The 22,271-nt window shown below is 34.6% G+C and overlaps 1 protein-coding gene across 1 annotated transcript in view; it reads left to right on the top strand.

Moving 5' to 3' along the window:
• KIAA2026 (KIAA2026 ortholog) overlaps nt 1-22,271 on the top strand; it is a 130,912-nt gene that overhangs the window by 3,256 nt on the left and 105,385 nt on the right. The window contains exon 2 of the mRNA XM_042913626.1: nt 17,078-17,278. Within this exon, the coding sequence (XP_042769560.1) occupies nt 17,078-17,278 (201 nt within the window). The remainder of the gene's footprint in view (nt 1-17,077; nt 17,279-22,271) is intronic.

The raw sequence follows: 22,271 nt of genomic DNA, 5'->3' as shown, positions 1-22,271 counted from the left end.
GGTCTCAGATGAAGTTTTGAGTCCTTCAATTTTATTGTATTTGATGTAGGTAAACATTTTGTAATTAATTATTAATAAGTTTGCCAGACCACACTTGTAGAATTCATTTCTTTTTCTATAATAGCCTAAAATCTGAGTTATTACTAAATAAATGCTTTGAGTGGGCATAACTTTGAGAAAAGTGTGGGTTATAACTGGTATAAATTAAGATACATAGATGTTCCAGAACAACATTCTGTGAACCGGCCACATGAGTATGATTTTTAGCAGTTGACTCAGATACCTTGTTTGAAAACACATGGTATGTGGTATTTTAGTAATAAAAAAAAATCTCTTAGATATTATTTAAGTTTTCTTTTGTCTTATATATATTTGTAAAACATTGAATTCTTATTTTTAGATTATTGTAAAGAGAACTTTACAGCTGCTCCATATACTGCTGAGCTTTTAGCGAGCAAGAAATGAGGTACAGTAAAGAAAATGACACATTATCATGGTAGAGCAGCCCAATAGTTTTAGTACCCTGGACTATGGACACAGTGTTTAATTTGAATCTCAGTCTAAGTCATTTGTACTGTCAGAGTATTAGGCTAGATTATTTGTACAGTTTAGTATCTGCCAAAGCTAGACATTCAGCTTCCTGAGATCAAAAGATAAGCCCCAAGCCTATAAACATAGTTTAGTAGGGAAACAGAGACTTAAAAAGATAACGATTCTATAATGGACATATAGACAGGTACAAGGGGAATTTAAGAGGGAGACCTAAATCTGAATGGGAATAAGTGTGGGGATGGCAAGTGAGAAGAGGAAATGAGAAGGGGGAAAGAGATTAGGTAAAAGATAACGTAAAGACATTTATACCTGAACAGTTATTGAAGATTGCTGCTGTATATTTTTTGGAGGGCTTCAGGGTGGCATTGTAGAATGCTCAACTATAGTGAATGCAAGGTATGAAATGCAGTGTTTCTGGGAACTACAGGTGCTTCTGTATAGCTACGGTATGGTCTCCAGAGTAGAGTTTGCACCCCAGCAGGTATGCAGGATGATTGACTGGGGTGAAGGAAGAAAATATTACAATTTCAGTATATTTGTTTTTTTTTTTAATTCTTTTTAAATCTCTATTTTAGTTTACTTTTTGGTGTATATAATAGCATTGCATGTATAAAGTATAAACTTATAAATATACTTTTATATATAAATATATATTAGTGACATATAACAATTTGTTTTATGTATATATTATTTATGATAGAACTAGGATTAAGATTTAGGCAACAAATCTATTCTCAAAGTTTTATATGTATATATATATATATATGTATATATATATATATATACATACACACACATATACATATATATAGTGGCTAATATACAATGTGTACAGTGTGCTCTTGGTTTTTGGGGTGGATTCCCGTTGTTTATTGCTTACATACAACACCCACTGCTCATCCCAACAAGTGCCCTCCTCAATGCCCATCACCCATTTTCCCCTCTCCCCCACACTCCCATCAACCCTCAGTTCTCTGTATTTAAGTCTTTTATGGTTTGCCTCCTCCCTCTCTGTTTGTAACTGTTTTTTTCCCCCTTCCCTTCCCTCATGGTCTTCTGTTAAGTTTTTCAAGATCCACTTATGACTGAAAACATGTGATATCTGTCCTTCTCTGACTGACTTATTTCACTCCGCATAGTACCTTCTAGTTCCATTGACATTGCTGCAAATGGCATGAATTCTTTCTCATTGCCAAGTAGTATTCCATTGTATATATAAATTGCATCTTTATCCATTCATCAGTTGATGGACATTTAGGCTCTTTCCATAATTTGGCTATTGTTGAAAGTGCTGCTATAAACATTGGGGTACAAGTGCCCCTAGGCATCAGCACTCCTGTATCCTTCGAATAAATTCCTAGTAGTGCCATTGCTGGGTCATAGGTAGTTCTATTTTTAATTTTTTGAGGAACCTCTACACTGTTTCCAGAGCGGCTGCACCAGTTTGCATTCCCACCAACAGTGCAAGAGGGTTCCCATTTCTCCACATCCTGTCCAGCATCTACAGTCTCCTGATTTGTTCATTTTAGCCACTCTGACCAGTGTGAGGTGGTATCACCTCACAGTGTGGCTTTGATTTGTATTTCCCTGATGAGGAGTGACGTTGAGCATCTTTTCATGTGTCTGTTGGCCATCTGGATGTCTTCTTTGGAAAAGTGTTCATGTCTTCTGCCCATTTCTTCACTGGATTGTTTTTCTGGTGTTGAGTTTGGTAAGTTCTTTTGTAGATTTTGGATACTAACTCTTCTTCCGATATGTCATTTGCAAATGTCTTTTCCCATTCCATCGGTTGCCTTTTAGTTTTGTTGATTGTTTCCCTTGCAGTGCAGAAGCTTTTTCTCTTCATGAGGTCCCAATAGTTCATTTTTACTTTTAAGTCTCTTGCCTTTGGAGACGTGTCAAGCAAGAAATTGCTGTGACTGAGGTCAAAGAGGTTGTTGCCTGCTTTCTCCTCTAGGGTTTTGATGGTTTCCTGTCTCACATTTAGGTCTTTCATCCATTTTGACTTTATTTTTTGTGAATGGTGTAAGAAAGTGGTCTAGTTTCATTCTTCTGCATGTTGCTGTCCAGTTCTCCCAGCACCATTTGTTAAAGAGACTGTCTTTTTTTCCATTGGATATTCTTTCCTGCTTTGTCAAAGATGAGTTGGCCATACATTTGTGAGTCCAATTCTGGGTTTTCTATTCTATTCCATTGGTCTATGTGTCTGTTTTTGTGCCAATACCATACTGTCTTGATGATTATAGCTTTGTAGTAGAGGCTAAAGTCTGGGATTGTGATGCCTCCTGCTTTGGTTTTCTTCTTCAATATTATTTTGGCTATTTGGGGCCTTTTCATACAATACAGATTCCACACAAAGGTTAGGATTGTTCTAGCTTTGAGAATTATGCTGGTGCAACTTTGATTGGGATCTCATTTAATGTGTAGATTGCTTTGGGTAGTATTGACATTTTAACAATACTTATTCTTCCAATCCATGAGCATGGAATGTTCTTGTGTCTTCAGTTTCGTTCATAAGCTTTCTATAGTTTTCAGCATACAGGTCTTTCACATCTTTGGTTAGGTTTATTCCTAGATATTTTATGGTTCTTGATGCAATTGTAAATTGGGTCAGTTTCTTTGTTTCTCTTTCTTTTACTTCGTTATTGGTGTATAAAAATGCAACCGATTTCTGTACCTTGACTTTGTATCCTGCGACTTTGCATTCATGTATCACTTCTGGGAGTCTTTTGGTGGAGTCTTTCAGGTTTTCCATGTAGAGTATCCTGTCGTCTGCAAAAAGTGAAAGTTTAACTTCTTCTTTGCCAGTTTTGAGGCCTTTTATTTCATTTTGTTGTCTGATTGCAGATGCTAGGACTTCCATCACTATGTTAAACAACAGTGGTGAGATTGGACATCCCTGTCGTCTTCTTGATCTCAGGGGGAAAGCTCTCAGTTTTTCCCTATTGGGGATGAGATTAGTTGTGGGCTTTTCATAGATGGCTTTTATGATGTTTAGGTATGTTCCTTCTATCCTGACTTTCTTTAGGGTTTTTATTAAGAAAGGATGCTACGTTTTGTCAAATGCTTTTACTGCATCTATCGACAGTATCATGTGGTCTTGTTCTTTCTTTTATTAATGTGATGTATCACACTGACTGATTTGCGAATATTGAACCAGCCCTGCAGCCCAGGAATAAATCCCACTTGATCATGGTGAATAGTTCTTTTTATATGTTGTTGAATTTGATTTGCTAGTATCTTGTGAATTTTTGCATCCATGTTCATCAGGGATATTGGCCTGTAGTTCTCCTTTTTTGTGGAGTCTCTGTCTGGTTTGGGAATCAAGGTAATTCTGGCTTCATAGAATGAGTCCGGAAGTTTTCCTTCTGTTTCTATTTTTTGGAACAGCTTGAGAAGGATAGGTATTAGTTCTCCTTTAGATGTCTGGTAGAATTCCTCTGGGAAGCCATCTGGTCTAGGACTTTTATTTATTGGGAGAAATTTGGTAACTGATTGAATTTCTTCACTAGTTATGGGTCTGTTCAAATTTTCTATTTCTTCCTGTTTGAGTTTTGGTACCGTGTGGGTGTCTAGGAATTTGTCCATTTCTTCCTGGGTGTCCAGTTGGTTGGCATATAATTTTTCATAGTATTCTCTGATAATTGCTTGTATTTCTGAGGGATTGGTTGTAATAAATTCATTTTCATTTGTGTTTTTATCTATTTGGGTCCACTCTCCTTTTTGAGGTGTCTGGCTAGGAGTTTATCAGTTTTCTTTATTTTTTCAAAAAACCAGCTCTTAGTTTCATTGATCTGTTCTACTGTTTTTTTTTGTTGTTGTTGTTGTTTTGATTCTATATTGTTTATTTCTGCTCTGATCTTTATTATTTCTCTTCTTCTGCTGGGTTTGGTGTTTCTTTGCTGTTCTGCTTCTAGTTCCTTTAGGTGTGCTGTTAGATTTTGTTTTGGGGATTTTTCTGTTTTTTGAGATAGGCCTGGATTGCAGTGTATTTTTCTCTTAGGGCTACCTTTGCTGCATCCTAAAGGGTTTACATTGATGTATTTTCATTCCATTTTTTTCCATATATTTTTAAATTTCTTCTTTAATTGCCTGGTTGACCCATTCATTCTTTAGTCGAATGTCCTTTAACTTCCATGCATTTGGAAGTTTTCCAAACTTTTTCCTGTGGTTGATTTCAAGTTTCATAGCATTGTGATCTGAAAGTATGTATGATCTCAATTCTTTTGTATTTATTGAGGGCTGTTTTGTGATCTATCTTGGAGAATGTTCCATGTGCACTCCAGAAGAATGTATATTCTGTTGCTTTAGGATGAAAAGTTCTAAATATATCTGTCAAGTCCATCTGGTCCAGTGTATTATTCAGAGCCATTGTTTGTTTATTGATTTTCTGTCTAGATGATCTGTCCATTGTTGTAAGTGGAGTATTAAAGTCCCCTGCAGTTACCACATTCTTACCAGTAAGATTGCTTATGTTTGTGATCAGTTGTTTTATATATTTGGGTGCTTCTGAATTCAGTGCATAAACATTTAGTTAGCTCTTTACAACTGTCACAACTTTACTGTCTTCTAGGGAACTTGAATATAAATGCACTGTATGAGAGTTAGTGACCCAGGGAGCCTTCTGTTTTGCCTGTGCTGAGAAGTGATTGCTTCTGTATGATAAGGAATAGCTGTAGTGGTAGTAAGATGTTCAGCAGAGCAGTCCTAACTTAGTAAAAATGCTTATCAAAATTGTTGACGTTGGTAAGGCACTGAGTGCTATTTTCTTGTAAATAAAAACTTAACCTTTGTGTGTACCTTAGAGAAAATCAAGAAATGGAAAATTATTCTAAGCAAAATATTCTTATTAAAAATTAATTATGATAGTCTGCAGTTCTTTTGGAAATTTAATTTTTTTATTTGGTGCCACTTCAGTTACAAATATAGGCCTTGAAAGTTTTGTTTGTTGTTTTTATAAGGACTTTTGCAATTCCTGTTGAACTTGCCATCTTGCATTTTGCTAATGAATGCCTTCTTGTTTAATCCTTTGCTTTCACTTTCCCCTCTCCATCTATTTGGTGAATGAAATAGTTTAGATCACTTCGTACTTATAACTTTTCTCCTTTCCACTCTATTGTGCTATTACTTAAACTGTTTATCTTTTGAGTCTTCCTTTGGCTGTGTTTTTCGTTATAACTGTGGATAATCTCTGAAGTTATGCCTTTAGATCTTCTTAAATCTATTCTTGTATGGCAAGAGCATTTATTTTTTATAACTTTATCAGTAAGACTCTCAAATCAATATTTTGAGCTTTCCCTTTTGTTTTAGTTTCATATTTCTGTCCACAGAACTTTTCCAATGGGTTGTACAACTATTGTATCCGAAAATGTTAAAAACTAAGTTTATTTCTAACCCAGATCTCCTTCTAATTTTTCTGTTTTTCTTTTCAGCTTTCTCATTCTTCTCCGTGGTGTCACTATTGTTTCAATCTGAATATATCAAATTCATCTTTGATTCTTACACTTTTCATTCAGTACATACACACTATCATCATGTTCATTGCTGAGTTCCTGTTGCTCAGCAAATATTTTGAATGAATGAATAACGGGAATGAATATAATTAGTATTTCTCTACTCTTTCCTACTGATGTAAAACTGTTCTTTCTGTAAAGTCCAAGTCCTTGTTGAGAAAGTAATCACACAGTATAGAGCAGTTGAGTAAATATGAATGAAAAAATATCATATGGGAAGCTGGGAAGATGGCAGAGCTGGGAAGATGGCAGAGCAGGAGGACCCTAAGTTTGCCTTGTCCCACAGATACAACTAGGTAACATATCATATCAATGTAAATACCCCAGAAAACTACTGGAAGACTGGCAGAACAAATTCTACAGCTAAAGGTAGAGAACAGGCCACATGAAAGAGGGTAGGAAGGGTGGAGATGCAGTGGGAAGCAAAATCCTGGCCATCGCGGGCAGTAGGAAGTCACAAGTGCGGAAAAGGGCAAGAAACAGAGTATCACCCTGGGGAGTCTGCATGGGAAAGCTGAATCCCTATAACATTTAGCTTTGAAAATGAGAGGGGCTGAATTCGTGGGTTCTTATAACTAACGGAACATAAAGTTTGGAATTTTGAAAATCAGTGGGCTTGGTTCTGGGAGAGCTCAGGATGTTAGGAAGCTGAGACCCTCCCTTAAAGAGACACCTTGACAAGTGTAATATTCCCATTATAGGTATTTCAGAATAAGAAGAGAGAGAAAAGGGAGCAGAAAACTTATTTGAAGAAATAATAGCTGTAGACTTCCCTAATCTATTGGGGAAGGGCACAGATATGCAGATCCAGGAGGCACAGAGATCCCCCAACAAAATCAACCCAAGGAGGTCCACACCAAGACAAATAGTAATTAAGGTGGCAAAAATTAGTGACAATTTTTTTTTTTTAAGTGGCAAGAGAAGAGAGATACAAACAAGGGAAACTTCATGAGTTTGCCTGTCAGCAGATTTTTCAGCAGAAACATTGTAAGCCAGAAGAGAAGGGCATGAAATATGTAAGGTGCTGAAAATGAAAGATCTGCAGCCCAGAATACTGTACCCAGTTAAGACTATCATTCAGAATATAAGGAGAGATAAGAGAGTTTCTCAGACAGAAACTAAAGGAGTTCATGACCATTTAATCAGTCCTACTAGAAATCTTTGAGTGGAAAAGAAAGACTATAAATAAGAGAATGAAGAGTAGGAAACACAAAAGCAGTAAAAATAAGTATATGTAAAAATCAGTCAAGAGATTCACAAAATAAGAGGATGTAAAGTAACAGTATATACCTAAAATGTAAGGGGAAGAGGAATAAAGAACAGGTTTAAATTTATGAGACCACATATACAGAAGATATTATATGCAGACTGAATGGTAACCACAAATTCAAAAACCAGTAATAGAGATGTAAAGAATAAAAGAAAGAAATTTAAGTCTATCACCAAAGAAACCAGCAAACCATGAGAGAAAGACAAGAAAGGATCAGAGAAAAATTTCAATAACTATTTTGAATGTAAATGGACTACATGCTCTAATCAAAAGGCACAGTGTGACAGAGTAGATAAAAAACAAGACCAATCTATGCTGCCTACAGGAGAGTCATTTCAGAAGAAAAGATGCCTGCAGATTGAAAGTAGGGGATAGAGAAACATTTATCATGCAAATCGTTGTCAAAACAAAGATGGGATAGCAATATTTATATTGGACAAACTAGACTTTAAAACAAAGACTGTAACAAGAGAGAAGGATACTATATAATAATCCTACAAGAACATATAACAGTTATAAATATGCACCCCACATGGGAGCACCCCAATACATAAAAAAATAACAAATATAACGGAACTCAACAATAATAAGACAACAATAGTAGGGGACTTTAACACCCCACTTACATCAGTGAACAGATCATCTAAACAAAATCAACAAGGAAACTGGCTTTGAATGACACATTGAACCAGATAGATTTAGCATATATACTCAGAGTGCTCCACCCTAAAACAGCAGAATACATATTCTTTTCAAGGGCACATGGAATATTCTCCAGAATAGAGCATATATTAGGCCACAAAACAACTCTCAAGAAATTCAAAAAGATAGAAGTCATATGATGCATGTTTTCTGACAATGCTATGAAACTAGAAATCAACCACAATAAAAAATCTGGGAAGACCACAAACACGTGGAGGTTTAATAATATGCTAGTAAACAATGGGGCAACCAGAAATCAAGAAGAAACAAAAAATTACATGGAGACAAAAATAGAAACAAAATGGTCCAGAATCTTTAGGATGCAGAAAAGCAGTTCTAAGAGAGAAATTTATAGCAATACAGGCCTCCTTAAGAAGCAAGACAAATCTCAAACAACCTAACCTTACAGCTAAATGAGATAGAAAAAAGAACAAACAAATCCAAATCCAGCAGAAGGAAGCAAACAGTGAAGATTAGAGCAAAAACAAATGATACAAAACTAAGAAAGCTAGGAGCTTGTTCTTTGAAAAGATCAATAAAATTCATAATCCCCTAGCCAGACGCATCAAACAAACATAAAACAACAACAACAACAAAAAAACCCCAAAACTCAAAATCACAAATGAGAGAGGAGAAATAACAACCAACACCACAGAAATACAATTACAGGAGAATATTATGAAAAAACTGTATGCCAACAAATTGGACAAACTTAGAAGAAGTGGATAAATTTGTGGAAACATAACTAACCAAATTAGAATCAGGAAGAGATAGAAAGTTTGAATAGACTGAACTGGCAAATAAATTGAATCAGTAACCAAACAACCACCCAAAAACACAAGTCAAAGACCAGATGGCTTCACAGTTGAATTCTACCAAACATCTAAAGAATTAATAGGTATTCTTCTCCAAGTATTTCAAAAAATAAAAAAGGAAGGAAAACTAACAAACTAATTCTGTGAGGCCAGCATTATCCTGATAGCAAAACCAGATAAAGACACCACTACAAGAGAGAACTGCAGGCTATTATCTGTGATGAACATAGATGCAAAAATTCTCAATAAATACTAGCAAACCGAATTAAACAATACGTTCAGAAAGCCATTCACCTACATAAAATAAAAAAAAAAAATCATTTGCCACAATCAAGTGGAATTTATTTCTTGGTTGCAAGGGTGGTTCAGTGTTTCCAAATCACTTAATGTGATACGTCAATAAGAGAAGGGATACAAATCATATCATATCAGTAGATGCACAAAAACATTTGACAAAATACAATATCCATTCACAATAAAAACCCTCAACAAAGTAGGTCCAGAGGGAATATATGTCAACATAATAAAGGCTTTATATGAAAAACCAACAGCTAACCTCATTCTCAGTGGGGAAAAACTGAGAGCTTTTTGGCTAAGGTCAGGGGGAAGACAAGGATGTCCACTCTCAAACTGCTATTCAACATAGTACTGGAAGTCCTATCCACAGCAATCAGACAACAAAAAGAAAAGGAATCCAAATCGGCAAGGAAGAAGTGAAACTTTCACTATTTGCAGATGAAATGATACTGTATATGGAAAATCCGAAAGACTCCACCAAAAAAGCTAGAACAAACAGTTCTGACATTTATATGAAATCACGAAAGACCCCAAATAGCCAAAGCACTATTGAAAAAGAAGCAAACCTGGAAGCATCACAATTCTAGACTTCAAGTTATTACAAATCTGTAGTAATCAAAACAGTATGATGCTGTCACAAAAATAAACATACAGATCAGTGGAACAGAATAGAAAACCCAGAAATAAACCCAAACTTTACGGTCAATTAATTTTGACAAAATAGGAAAGAATGTCCAATGGGAAAAGGACAGTCTCTTTAACAAATGGTATTGGGAAAACTGGACAGCAACATGCAAAAGAAAGAAGCTGGACCACTTTCTTACACCTATTAAAAAATAAATTCAAAATGGATTAAAGACCTAACTGGGAGACCTGAAACCATCAAAATCCTAGAAGAGAACACAAGTAGTAACTTCTTTGACATCAGCCATAGCAACTTTTTCCTGGATATGTATTGTGAGGCAAGGGAAACAAAAGCAAAAATACACTTTTGGGACTACATAAAAATAAAGAGCATTTGCACAGTGAAGGAAATCAAACTGAAAGGCAAGTCGAACAAAACTGAAAGGCAACTTCTACAGAATGGAAGAAGATATTTGGAAATGACATATCTGATAAAGGGTCAGTATCAAAAATATATAAAGAACTTATGAAACTCAATGCGAAAAAAAAAACCCAATTAAAAAATGGGAAGACATGAACAGACATTTCTCCAAAGAAGAGTACATATGGCCAATAGACACATAAAAGAATGCTCAACATGACTGATCATCAGAGAAATGCAAATCAAAACTATAATGAGATATCCCATCACACCTGTCAGAATGGCTAAAATCAACAGCACAAGAAACAACAGGTATTGGCAAGGATGTGGAGAAAAAGGAACATTTGTGCATTGTTGGTGGGAATTCACGCTGGTGGAGCCACTGTGGAAAACAGTATGGAGGTTCCTCAAAAGTTAAAAATAGAACTAAGATTCAGCATTTTCACTATGGGGTGTTTATGCAAAGAATACAAGAACACTAATTCAAAGCGATACATGCACCCTGATGTTTATAGTAGCATTATCTACGGTAGCAAATTTTTATCGTAGAAACCCAAGTGTCCATCAGCTGATGAATGGATAAAGAATAATGGTATGTATCTACAATGGAATATTATTCAGTCATAAAAACAAAGGAAATCTTGTTATTTGCAGTGACATGGATGCAAGCTAGAGAATATAATGGTAGGCAAAATAAGTCAGAAAAAGACAAATACTATATGATTTCACTTGTGGAATTTAAGAAAAAAAACAAGCAAAAGGAAAAAAAGACAAACCAGGAAACAGACTCTTAACTATAGAGAACAAATTGATGGTTATCAGGGAGGAGGTGAGTGGAAGAATGGGTGAAATAGAGGATGGGGCTTAAGGAGTATACTTGTGATGAGCACTAGGTGATGTATGGAATTGTTGAATCAGTATTGTATACCTAAAACTAATATAACAGCATATGTTAACTATACTGGAATTCAAATAAAAAAAATTCATAAAAATATTTTAGGTTTAAAATAAATCATTTAATTATTTATTTTTGAGAGAGTGTGAATGGGGGAGGGGCAGAGAGAGAGGGAGACAGAAAATCCCGAGCAGGCTTCATGCTGTCAGTGCAAGAAAGATGGAATGCCTGAGACGGATAATTGGTTAAGAGAGATGAGATCAGCAGTTTGTCAGGTATGATGGGTCCCAACTACCTGATATGTGGATAGCTAAAAGGCTGAATTATATTAGTGCAAATGAAGGAATCAAATAAGAGATTGGAGATCTGGATGATGATGGGTTAAAAATGCAAGGGGAATAAGAGTAATAACTGGGAGAATAGGTAAGGAAGATCAAGTAAGAAATAAATTTCATAGTCTAATAAATACCTTTTTTTGTAGGCATGAAGACTTTTTTTCTTAAAACTTTTCTGGATATTCAGTACAGCTGAATATGAGAGTACTTGTTTCCAAACTTTTATGATCTGGCTTCCCAAGCAGAAAATATTTTGAATAGGTACCCCCAATGTATCTATATTTATTTATCATTCATTTAATCATATTCTGTACTATTATATTTTGTATATTGTAAAGTGTTACAATCTAAATACTTAAACATGAGAGATAAGCATATTTTAAAATAAGCGTTAACATTAATGTTACAAAACGTTAGTTTTGGTGAGGACATTGTGATATTTCATTAGTTTTGAAAATCTTGGTTAATACTTGACTGTAGAACTATTTGAAAGTTTTGTTTTATATTAAATTTATTTTAATACTTAGCTTTAATGACTTTTGTAGTTCAGAGCTCATAAAGATGCATACATCCAGATGGAATGGCATTGTAAGCTGGGCTGACTATATTAGACAGGCAAAAGTTTTTGTTGAAATAAACCAATGAGAGTTTTGTCTTCCCTAATTTCAAATAGTTGTTCTTGAAGTCTAATAATACTACGGTTCTACTTTGATGGATAATTTTCATTTGCCCATCCAAATCTATTCTCCACTTTTGTGCACTGTGCTGTGTCCCAGGAGGCTGATTTCTAAGGACTGCATCAACTGGTCTGCCTTGTGTTCTGGCTTTTGATTGGGTTCAGTCAATGGGAGGCACTGACAGGAGGACTGGAGAGAGGTCAGGATAGCCTAATGGCTTTCTCTTTGCTGGGCTATATGTCATCAGTAACTGTGCTCCATCATTCTGTGGCCCTCTTCTGTAATTATAGCTTCCTTTGTTCTATCTATATCTTCCTTTGTTCTATTTTGACTGAAACTCTTTATTTAGAATATTTTTAAACAGATTAGATAATTTTGTTTCCAAGTTTTAGTTGTACAGATAGAGTTTTTATAGGTGACACATTTCTTTGTTTTGATAGCAACAACGAAAATCACATAATATGGGAAACTTTTTCAAACATCTGTTTTTTTGGGGTGGGCAGTGTTAGTGCATGTATTAACCATAAGTAAAGCTTAAATAGCAATTTACTTCTTTATTAATACTTGAATAATTTGAAACAGAATTAAGCCTCTGAATTCTGAAATTTGGAATGTGTTAACAACACAGAAAAGACCTTTGATGCTTTATGTGAAAAAAACAAAAACAAAGGGTAACTAAAACTCAATGAGTCCACTGTAATTATTGCTTAGCTTTTGTTTATAGCTAGCAATCTGTTATTTTCAAACTATTGCCAGAGTGATTTCATAAACTAATTTTCCTAATAGTACAAAAGCTTGAATTTTGGAAAGGGAGAGTTATTTTAGTGTATGATTTGATTGTTGATTGGTTGTCTGACAATTCTTATTTGGAGGTGAGATTTATTTTTGTCTTATTGTATTTTATTCTCTGATAAATGAAACCCAAGTAGTTAGTAACAATTGTTTGATAGGTATTTCACTCTGGAGAAAATAGATGGCTGCAACTTTTCAACTTGAATTATGTCTGTAAATTTAAAATGAAAAATAGCTTGGCTTGTATCCTTCCATATGTCTTGTGTGTGTGTGTGTGTGTGTGTGTGTGTGTGTGTGTGTGTGTGTGTGGCTCTGAAGTTACATCCATTAAAAAAACAAAATCCTTATTCTCCTGGAGCTTTTATTCTGGTGAGTTGAAAAATTACCAAATAAATAGGTAATTATACAATATAATGTCGTGGTAAACAGGAAGGAAAAGAAATGGGTAAGGGAACAGAGTAACAAGGGATCCTTTACCAGTTATGATGGTCAGGGAAGTCCTCTCAGGAAGTCCTCTCAACTGCTGCTGAACAGATGTTAGGATAAAGTGATAATGCCTAGCCATACAGATACCTGGGGGAAGAGTGCCTGAAGTGAGGATGAGCTTGATCAAAGGCAAAGCTGATATTGGTGTGACTAAGAATAACAGAGACATTTGTGGCCAGAACACAAAGAGCAATGAGCAAAATGGTATAAAATGAGGTCTGGAGTGGTTGATGAGGGTCATATCACACTGGTCTTATAGGCCATCAGAATTTTGGTTTTTATTTTAAGTGTAACTGAAAGGCTTTGGAGGAGACAGAGCAGGGGGATGACATGATCTGATTACCTTTCAAAAGGATGACCTGGGTTGCTGCATGAAGAATAGACTGTAAAGAGATCAGAGTAGAAGCCAGGGTGCCTGTCACAAAGAGATTGCAGTAGTCAGATGAGACTTTGAACTTGTATATAAACACACATGCTACTTGGTGCCATATATATGTTTACATATACTTATTTATATATGATTGCTTTTGGCTTAAAAGATATATTCAGAATTTTTTTCACATTCAGCAATGTAATGTAGACATCTTTTATAGTGAGTACATACAGACTTCCTTACTCCTTTTGATGGATGGATGTTATTCCATGTTATGGTACACATTATTTAATCCATGTTGTATAAAAGGACATTTATGTTTACAGGTTATTCTTTTTACTTTTTTATTTAAGTTTACCTATTTATTTTGAGAGAGACAGAGACAGCATGAGCAGGGGAGGGGCAAAGAGAGAGGGAGAGAGATAATCCCAAGCAGGCTCTATGCTGCCAGCTGCAGAGACTGACACAGGGCTTGAACTCACAAACCGTGAGATCATGATCTGAGCTGAAACCAAGAGTTAGTTGCTTAACTTACTGACCACCCAGGGGCCTTGGGGGTTATTCTTTTTAAAAGTACTCTGCAAACGTGTGTGTGTGTGTGTGTGTGTGTGTGTGTGTGTGTGTGTGTATTATTGCTCACAGTTGTGGAGATACGCCTGTAGGGTAAATTTCTAGGAGCATGAAGGGTCAAAGGATATGTGCATGTTAAATTTTAATGATTCTTACCAAATTGACTTATAAAAATGGTGTGCCCATTTTACACATCCAATATTGTATAGAATTATTCTTTTCTTAGATTCTCCCCAACACTGGGGAATATGTCTTTTTAATCTTTACATGTTGATATGAAAGCTACATTATAGTTTTCCTTTTTGTATTTTAATTATGAATAATAAATATCAAAGCATATCCATTTTTATTTCTGATGAGTAGTAAAGGATATTAATTTCTCTTTGAATATTTCTCTAAAGGATATTAATTTCTGAAAAAATACTGTTTAAAAAGTAGTTTATATAACTTCATCTTCTGCTTGTAGGACTTCTCTACTTGAAGTTAAAGGGTAAAATTTGGTTGCTGACTTGTTTACGTAACAATTTAGCTGTGTGTCTTACTATTTCCCTCAACTCTCCTTACTCCCAGTGCTCTGCATATACTGTGACCTCTGAGAACTCATGTTTCAGTGCATTAATGTTCTCTTCCATTAGTATTGATGAGGAAGTAATTAAAATTACTTTTATCACCAGTTTATTAACTTTTGGTCCACATTCCTTATTCCCAGCCCAATTAGCCATCATACAGATCTATGCTATTGTGCATAAAATAATCACAGCCTGAAACAGTGTGGCTACATTAGCCCAAATTCTTCAGGATTAGTTGAAAACTAATTTAAAAGTTCATGACCTACTTAAAGCTAAATCAGTTACATTATTATCCCCTATAACAAAAAAAAATACATAACAGTGCCATAGTTCAATAGAACCTTGTAGTTGTACCATTGATGGGATCTAGATGCCCTGAGACTAAGATTGTTATAAAAGTTCTTCTAATTTAAAGTAATAAACCACTGTGAACAAAGTCCAAGATGGACAGGCATTTGACTGTATTTCATGCCATTAAGGTTTGTTTTGTTGAACCTTACCCTATTTTAAGAAAAGCTTGTAGGAAAGCAGGAAAATTTGATTACAGGGTCAACTTTTAATTTACATAGATTCTTATTGAGCATATTGAATGCTTACCTGGGGTATTGACTTGATTTTGCCATTGTAGAAACAACACCATGTACAAAACCTTCAGAGGCTCTGGAATATTTTGCAAGGTAGAAGAGTAGGTATTTTCCCTGATGCTTTTTGTAATTCTCCCTTTTACAGATAAAAGTTCAGAAGTCAGGTTTTAATTTAAACTTTAAAACTTGATAAGATTAATGTTTTTTTTCCCCAGTGTAAACTTTTTTTAAGTTTATTTACTTATTTTGAGAGAGAGAGAATGAGTATGCATGTGCTCACCAGCAGGAAAAGAGGAGAGAGAGAGAGACAGAGAGAGAGACAGAGAGAGACAGAGAGACTCCAGGCATACTGCACACTCAGCGCAGAGCCTGTTGTGGGGCTTGATATCACAATTGTGAGATCATGGCCTGAGCCAAAATCATGAGTTGAATGCTTAAACGACTGAGCTACCCAGGCATCCCTTCCATTATACATTATTTTAATCAGTTATTTCAAATTCATTAAGGGGATATATGGATAATTAAACTCCTGAGAAACTTTTTCAGCAGTATTTTCAAGTCCTAGTCTAATATTAATAGAACATTATAGAGTAGAGAGACATTTGTGGTGACATTGAAGAGGTAATCTCAATTCCAAGATTCTTATTATAGGTTAGTCAGTTTTCTGAATTTGCACTTATATATTGTAATACTTCATTTGTTTAGAATTTCTTCAAAGTGTTTATGTACCATGAATTTATTCCCCCAAAATGTTTTTGTAGTATTGTTTATTGTCCTATACCAGTGATAAGTAGTATGAAATACATGAAGAAATGTAAAGATGAGCTGCATTTAATTTTGCAAACAATAAACTTTTTTTCCATTAAAGAGATAGTGTTTTAATGCTTAATTTTAGTGCTAAAGATTTATATATTTCTTTTTTAAAATTTTTTTACTGTTTATTTATTTTTGAGAGAGGGAGAGAGACAGAGCATAAGTGGGGGAGGGGCAGAGAGAGAGGGAGACACAGAATCTGAAGCAGGCTCCAGGCTCTGAGCTGCCAGCACAGAGCCCAACGTGGGGCTCGAGTCTGCTGACCACGAGATCATGACCTGAGCTGAAGTCGGACGCCTAACCAACTGAGCCACCCAGGTGACCCAAGATTTATATATTTCTTAAATGTAGGGAAGGGACTATCACTCAGACTGATTTTATGATATGGGTAAGGAAAACTAGAAATTAACGTAGGGTGAGTAAAAATCTGGAGCATAGGGACACCTGGGTGGCTCAGTCAGTTAAGCATCTGACTTTGGCTGAGGTCATGATCTTGTGGCTCTTGAGTTCCAGCCCCATATTGGGCTTTCTGCTGTCAGAGAACCCACTTCAGATCCTCTGTCTCCCTCTATCTGTCCTCCCCCCATGTGCTTGCTCTCTCTCTCTCTCTTTCTCTCAAAAATAAACATCAAAAAAAAAAAAAAATCTGGAGCTTAGTTAGTTAAGTAAGGTTTAACGATATACTTTTTATATAATTAACAAAAGGGATTATTCTTAAGATGCTGGCTAAGTGGGTTTGTTGCTTACCCAGAAGGTTTAACCTTATGAATTGACTTATTCTTCTCCAAGGCACCTGAGAGAAAAGACAACGATAGCAGTCACATCTAGAGGCTATTATGGACTGGAGGATGAGAAGGGAACTGCATGTACCTCAACAAGGCGGCGGTCAACACCACGAAATTTGGCAGGCTTGACAAGTGGAGTTTTTGAGTCAATAATGGTTCAAGTTTTGAGACAGGAAGAACAGCTGAGAGCAAAAGAAGAAAAAAGGTAAATGTTAAAAAAAAAAAGTTTCATGTTTAAATTTCTAGGAACTACTTTTCAAAGAGTAGCTTATATAACTTTTGTGTGCCCGTGTCAATTTGGGCCCATTTTAGTAGTGATGCAAAATACATGGTCACCAAGTGTATGAATTCATAATGAAATAATCACAGTGAAATTTGTTTAAAAATATAATTTTAAATTTTAATCCAAATTACTTTGAAACTATAAAAAATAATTTTGACAAAAGATTTCAGAATGCCTTCTAGATTTCTAGAATTATAAATGGAAATAGAAGTATTATCAAATTTTAAATTAAGAGAGTTTTATATAGATTTGTATAGCCTTAGAATAGTTTCACATACATTTAAAATTAAAAGAAATTACAAAGATTATGTAGTTCAAAATGACACATAGGTTCACCTCTGCTAGTTTCTCCATTGGTATTAATTTTCTGGATACTCAGCTTACTCTGGGCTCATCAAGAAAGAATGTTGTGCTTAATTAGTGTTACCTTCTAGGATCTGGGAGCATGGACTAATGGCATTTATATAACATTTTATTTATAACAAAGAGACAAGGGCCCAGAGAGGTGAGTGATTACTCAGAAAAGACTGGTGATTTTTATACTAAATCAAATCTCAGACTCAAACTATGGTAGGAATGATTGCTGATATAATAGGGAACTGCTAATGCTTACTCAAAAGCAATTTATAATGTGTTGTTGCTACTTTCATAGTAATAAATTTAGCTTGCTTTGATAACTGTATGATTAAAACTCAACTTTGAGACTTTCTTCTACCATACTTTTTATTCTAGTGATTAATTCAGAACCCACTGTGAAATGCTTTTTTTTCCTTCTACAAAACCTCATAGAACTACTCTTGCTATAAGAAAGAGGATTTTATGGAAAGGGATAAAGATTAATCCCACAATAGAGTATAATAGATTGGAATGGAGAGAAAATGAAGAGGAAGGCTTGTAGGAAGAAAGCTGTAGTAGTCTAGATCTCCACTACTGATGACCAGAAATAGGGAGAGAGAGGTCAGATTGTTATGGGAACAAGTAACAAGACTTACTTAATACCTTCCTTGACACTAAGGGGGAACAAAGATAAAAAAAAGACAAAGATAAGTCAGGACACAGTTATAATCATGGTGATTGAGCAGTTACGAAGGAGAAAAAAGAATGGTAATCATTTATTGAATATGATTATTTGCCAGGTTTAGATCTAGGCATCTTACATGTATTTAACATTTGTCCTGAAGCACAGAGAGATAAATTAACTTGCTCAAGGTTAGGCAGTTTTTGAGTGGTAGTCAGTATTTGAACCCAGGCAGTTTGGCCCTGAAGGTTGTGCTCCTAAACAGTATGCTGATTTATGACTTGTAAAATGATGGAATGAACAAAGAAAACAGAAGAGTCTAAGTCCATTGTATGGGGAAAGATCAGTAAATTCTTTTTAGTTAGTTGATTGAAGTGATAAGGGAAACATTTAATCATTCAAGTAGGAATGACTAGTAAAAAACTAGAAATATAACTGAATCTTTTTGCTTCCTCCGATTTTACATGTGTTTATGTATTAAATGTCTTAGTGTTTATGTATTATGTTTATGTATTAAATGTCTTATTTTTTATATTTTATATTTTTTATATTTTATATTTTAATACATTAATTAAATGTATTAAATTATGTATTAAATGTCTTAGTGACTATGATAGTTTCATGGAGTAATATGAATTAAAGTTTTTCTTTGGGTGTAGTGTTAACTTTTGATTTTTAAGTTGTAAATATTTTAAAGATGAAGCGAAGAATAAATAAAATTATAATAAAGGCCTAGGTACCCACTACTTAGCAGTTTTTAAAGAAATTAATGTAGATAAAATTGATTCCCTCCCTGTATTTTCTCTTTGTCCCCAGAAGAAACTGCTCTTGTCATTCCCATGCCTTTTATTATTGAATTTTAATAATCCTTTTATATATTATGGATACAAGTACTTTGTCAGATATATATGTATTGCAAATATTTTCTGTCTATGGCCTTTCATTTTCAGTGTTTAATTTTAAGAAAAAGAAAATTTTAACTTTGGGTTTGTTCTTTTTTTTTTTGTTTTGTTTTGTGCTTTTTAGGACTTAAGAAATCTTAGCTTACCCAAGATTATGAATTTTCTCCCTTTTTTCCCAGAAATTTCTAAATTTTTATTTTATGGTCAGGTTTGTGATTCATTTGAACTTAATTTTTTTTTGAACTTAATTTTTATATGTGGTTTGAAGTAAGGATAAAAGTTTATTATTTTTCCCATATGGATAGTCTATTGTCCCAGTATCATTTGTTGAAAAAACTGTTCTTAGATTATAAATTAGATTTGCATTTTAATTGAAAATCAGATGAACATATATTTGTGAGTCTTTGTGGACTTTATATTATTTCATTTATCTATAGGTCTGTTCTTAGGCTAATAATATATTGACTTGATTGGTATAGCTTTTATAGTAAGCCTTGAAATTTGGTAATATGAGTCTTTGTTTTTTGTTTTCAAAATTGTTAGGTTATTCTAGGATCTTTGCATTTATTTCTATGTGATTCATATCATATTGTAAGCTCCTACAAAAAAACAGCCTGAGGAAATTTTGATTGAGATTGCATGGAATTTATCAGTCAGTTTCCAGATAATTGTAAATTTCTTTCAGTGCTATTTTGTAATTTTAAGTTGTTTACATTTTCCGTATATTTGGTTAACTTTATCCATACATATTTTCATGTTTTTAATGAGATTGTAAATCTTTTTTAAATTCAATGTATTATTTTTTATATAGAAACACAATTTTGTATAGATATTTTGTATAGAGTTTTGTAGAGATACACAATTGATTTTAGTATAGGGCCTTTTGTCTGTACTCTAAGTTCTGAAAGATTTTGATGCTTAGGGTTTTTTGATGAGTTGGTGTCCTTATTACTATGAGTGTCTCTTTTTATCCCTGATAATATTTCTGACACTGTTTAACATTGCATGTATCTCCACTGTTGGCTTTTGAGCCATCATTGTTTGATTTTTTTTTTTTTTTTTTTTTTTTTTTTTTAGTGGCTTCTCTAGGCTATTTATCCCATTTAACTTCAAATGTTATACTACTTTACAGTATACTACTATTTACCTCTTCTCATACTTTGTGCTGTTGTTGTCATTTACTTCTACAATGTATTGTAAACCCCAGTGCTCCATTATTGTATGTTCTTCAAACAGTTACTTGTTGAAGAACTTTAAGAATGAGGGGGAAAATGCATTTTAAATTTATCCACACATATACTCTTCCCAACAATCTGCCTTCCTTTGTATTGATCCATGATGCCATCTGGTGTCATTTTTCTACTGCCTAAACAACTTTCTTTATCATTATTCATAATGTAGGTCTGCCAATGAACTTTCATTTTTTGGTGTGAAAACAGTTTTTAGTTTTCCTTTCATTTTGAAGGAGAAAGATCTACGTTGACTTCATTTTTTTTTTCTCCCCTATCAGTACTTAAAGTCTGATATAACTATATGTAATTTTTTCTTGAGTTTTAATTTAAATTCCAGTTAGTTAACCTACAGTGTAATATTAGTTTCAAGTGTACAATATAGTGATTCAACACTTCCATACATCACCAGGTGCTCAGCATTCCTTAATCTTCATCACCTATTTAACCCATCCTACACTGCACTTCCCTTCTAGTAACCATCAGTTTGTTCTCCATAATTTAAAAAAAATTTTTTTTATTTTTTTAATGTTTACTTTTGAGAGAGAGAGGGAGACAGAGCATGAGTGGGGGAGGGGCAGAGAGAGAGGGAGACAAAGAGCTGTCAGCACAGAGCCTGATGCGGGGCTCGAACTCACAAACCGTGAGATCCTGACCTGAGCCAAAGTGGGACACTTAACCAACTGAGCCACCCAGGCTCCCCTGTTCTCCATAATTAAGAGTCTCTTTCTTGATGTGTCTCTTTCTTTTCCCTTTGTTCATTTATTTCTTAAATTCCACATATGAGTGAGATGATAATGGTATTTGTCTTTCTCAGACTGACTTATTTCACTTAGCACAATATTCTCTAGCTCCATCCATGTCATTGCAAATGGCAAGATTTCTTTCTTTCTTTTTTTTTTTTTTGATGTCTGAATAATATTCCATTGTCTGTATATCCCACATCTTCTTTATCCATTCATCAGTTGATAGACATTTGGGCTCTTTCCATACTTGGTAGTTATTTATTATTGATAATGCTGCTTATAAACATTGGGGTGCATGTACCCCTTCAAATTTGTATTTTTGTAGCCTTCGGGTAAATGCCTAATAGTGTAATTGCTGGATCATAGGATGGTTCTGTTTTCAGGTTTTTGAGGAACCTCCATACTGTTCTCCAGAGTGGCTGCACCAGTTTGCATTCCCACCAGCAGTGCAAAAGGGTTCTCCTTTCTCTGCATCCTTGCCAACACATGTTGTTTCTTGTCTTGTTAATTTTAAGCCTTCTAACAGTTGAGTGTTATCTTATTTTTGTTTTGATTTGTATTTCCCTAATGATGAGTGATGTTGAACATTTTTTCATGTGTCGGTTGGCCATCTGGATGTCTTCTTTGGAAAAGTGTCTATTCATGTCTTCTGCCCATTTCTTAATTGGGTTGTTTGTTTTGTGGGTGTTGAGTTTGATAAGTTCTTTATAGATTTTGGATACTAACCCTTTATTGGATATGTCATTTGGATATGTCTTCTCCCACTCTGTAGGCTGCATTTTAGTTTTGTTGTTTTCTTTGCAGTGCAGAAGCTTTTTATCTTGATGTCCCAATAGTTCATGTTTGCTTTTCTTTCCCTGGCCTCTCGGCTACATGTCTGGTAAGAAGTTGCTCCAGCCAAGGTCAGAGAAGTTGCTGCCTGTGTTCTTCTGTAGGATTTTGATGGTTTCCTGTCTAACATTTGAGGCTTTCATCCATTTTGAATTTATTTTTGTGTGTGGTATAAGAAAGTGGTCCAGT

This window comes from Panthera leo, chromosome D4, assembly GCF_018350215.1.
Source record: "Panthera leo isolate Ple1 chromosome D4, P.leo_Ple1_pat1.1, whole genome shotgun sequence".
In the NCBI taxonomy this organism is placed as follows: domain Eukaryota; kingdom Metazoa; phylum Chordata; class Mammalia; order Carnivora; family Felidae; genus Panthera; species Panthera leo.
The sequence above is the reverse complement of the archived record's forward strand: the minus strand, read 5'-3'. Positions and strand labels throughout refer to the sequence as shown.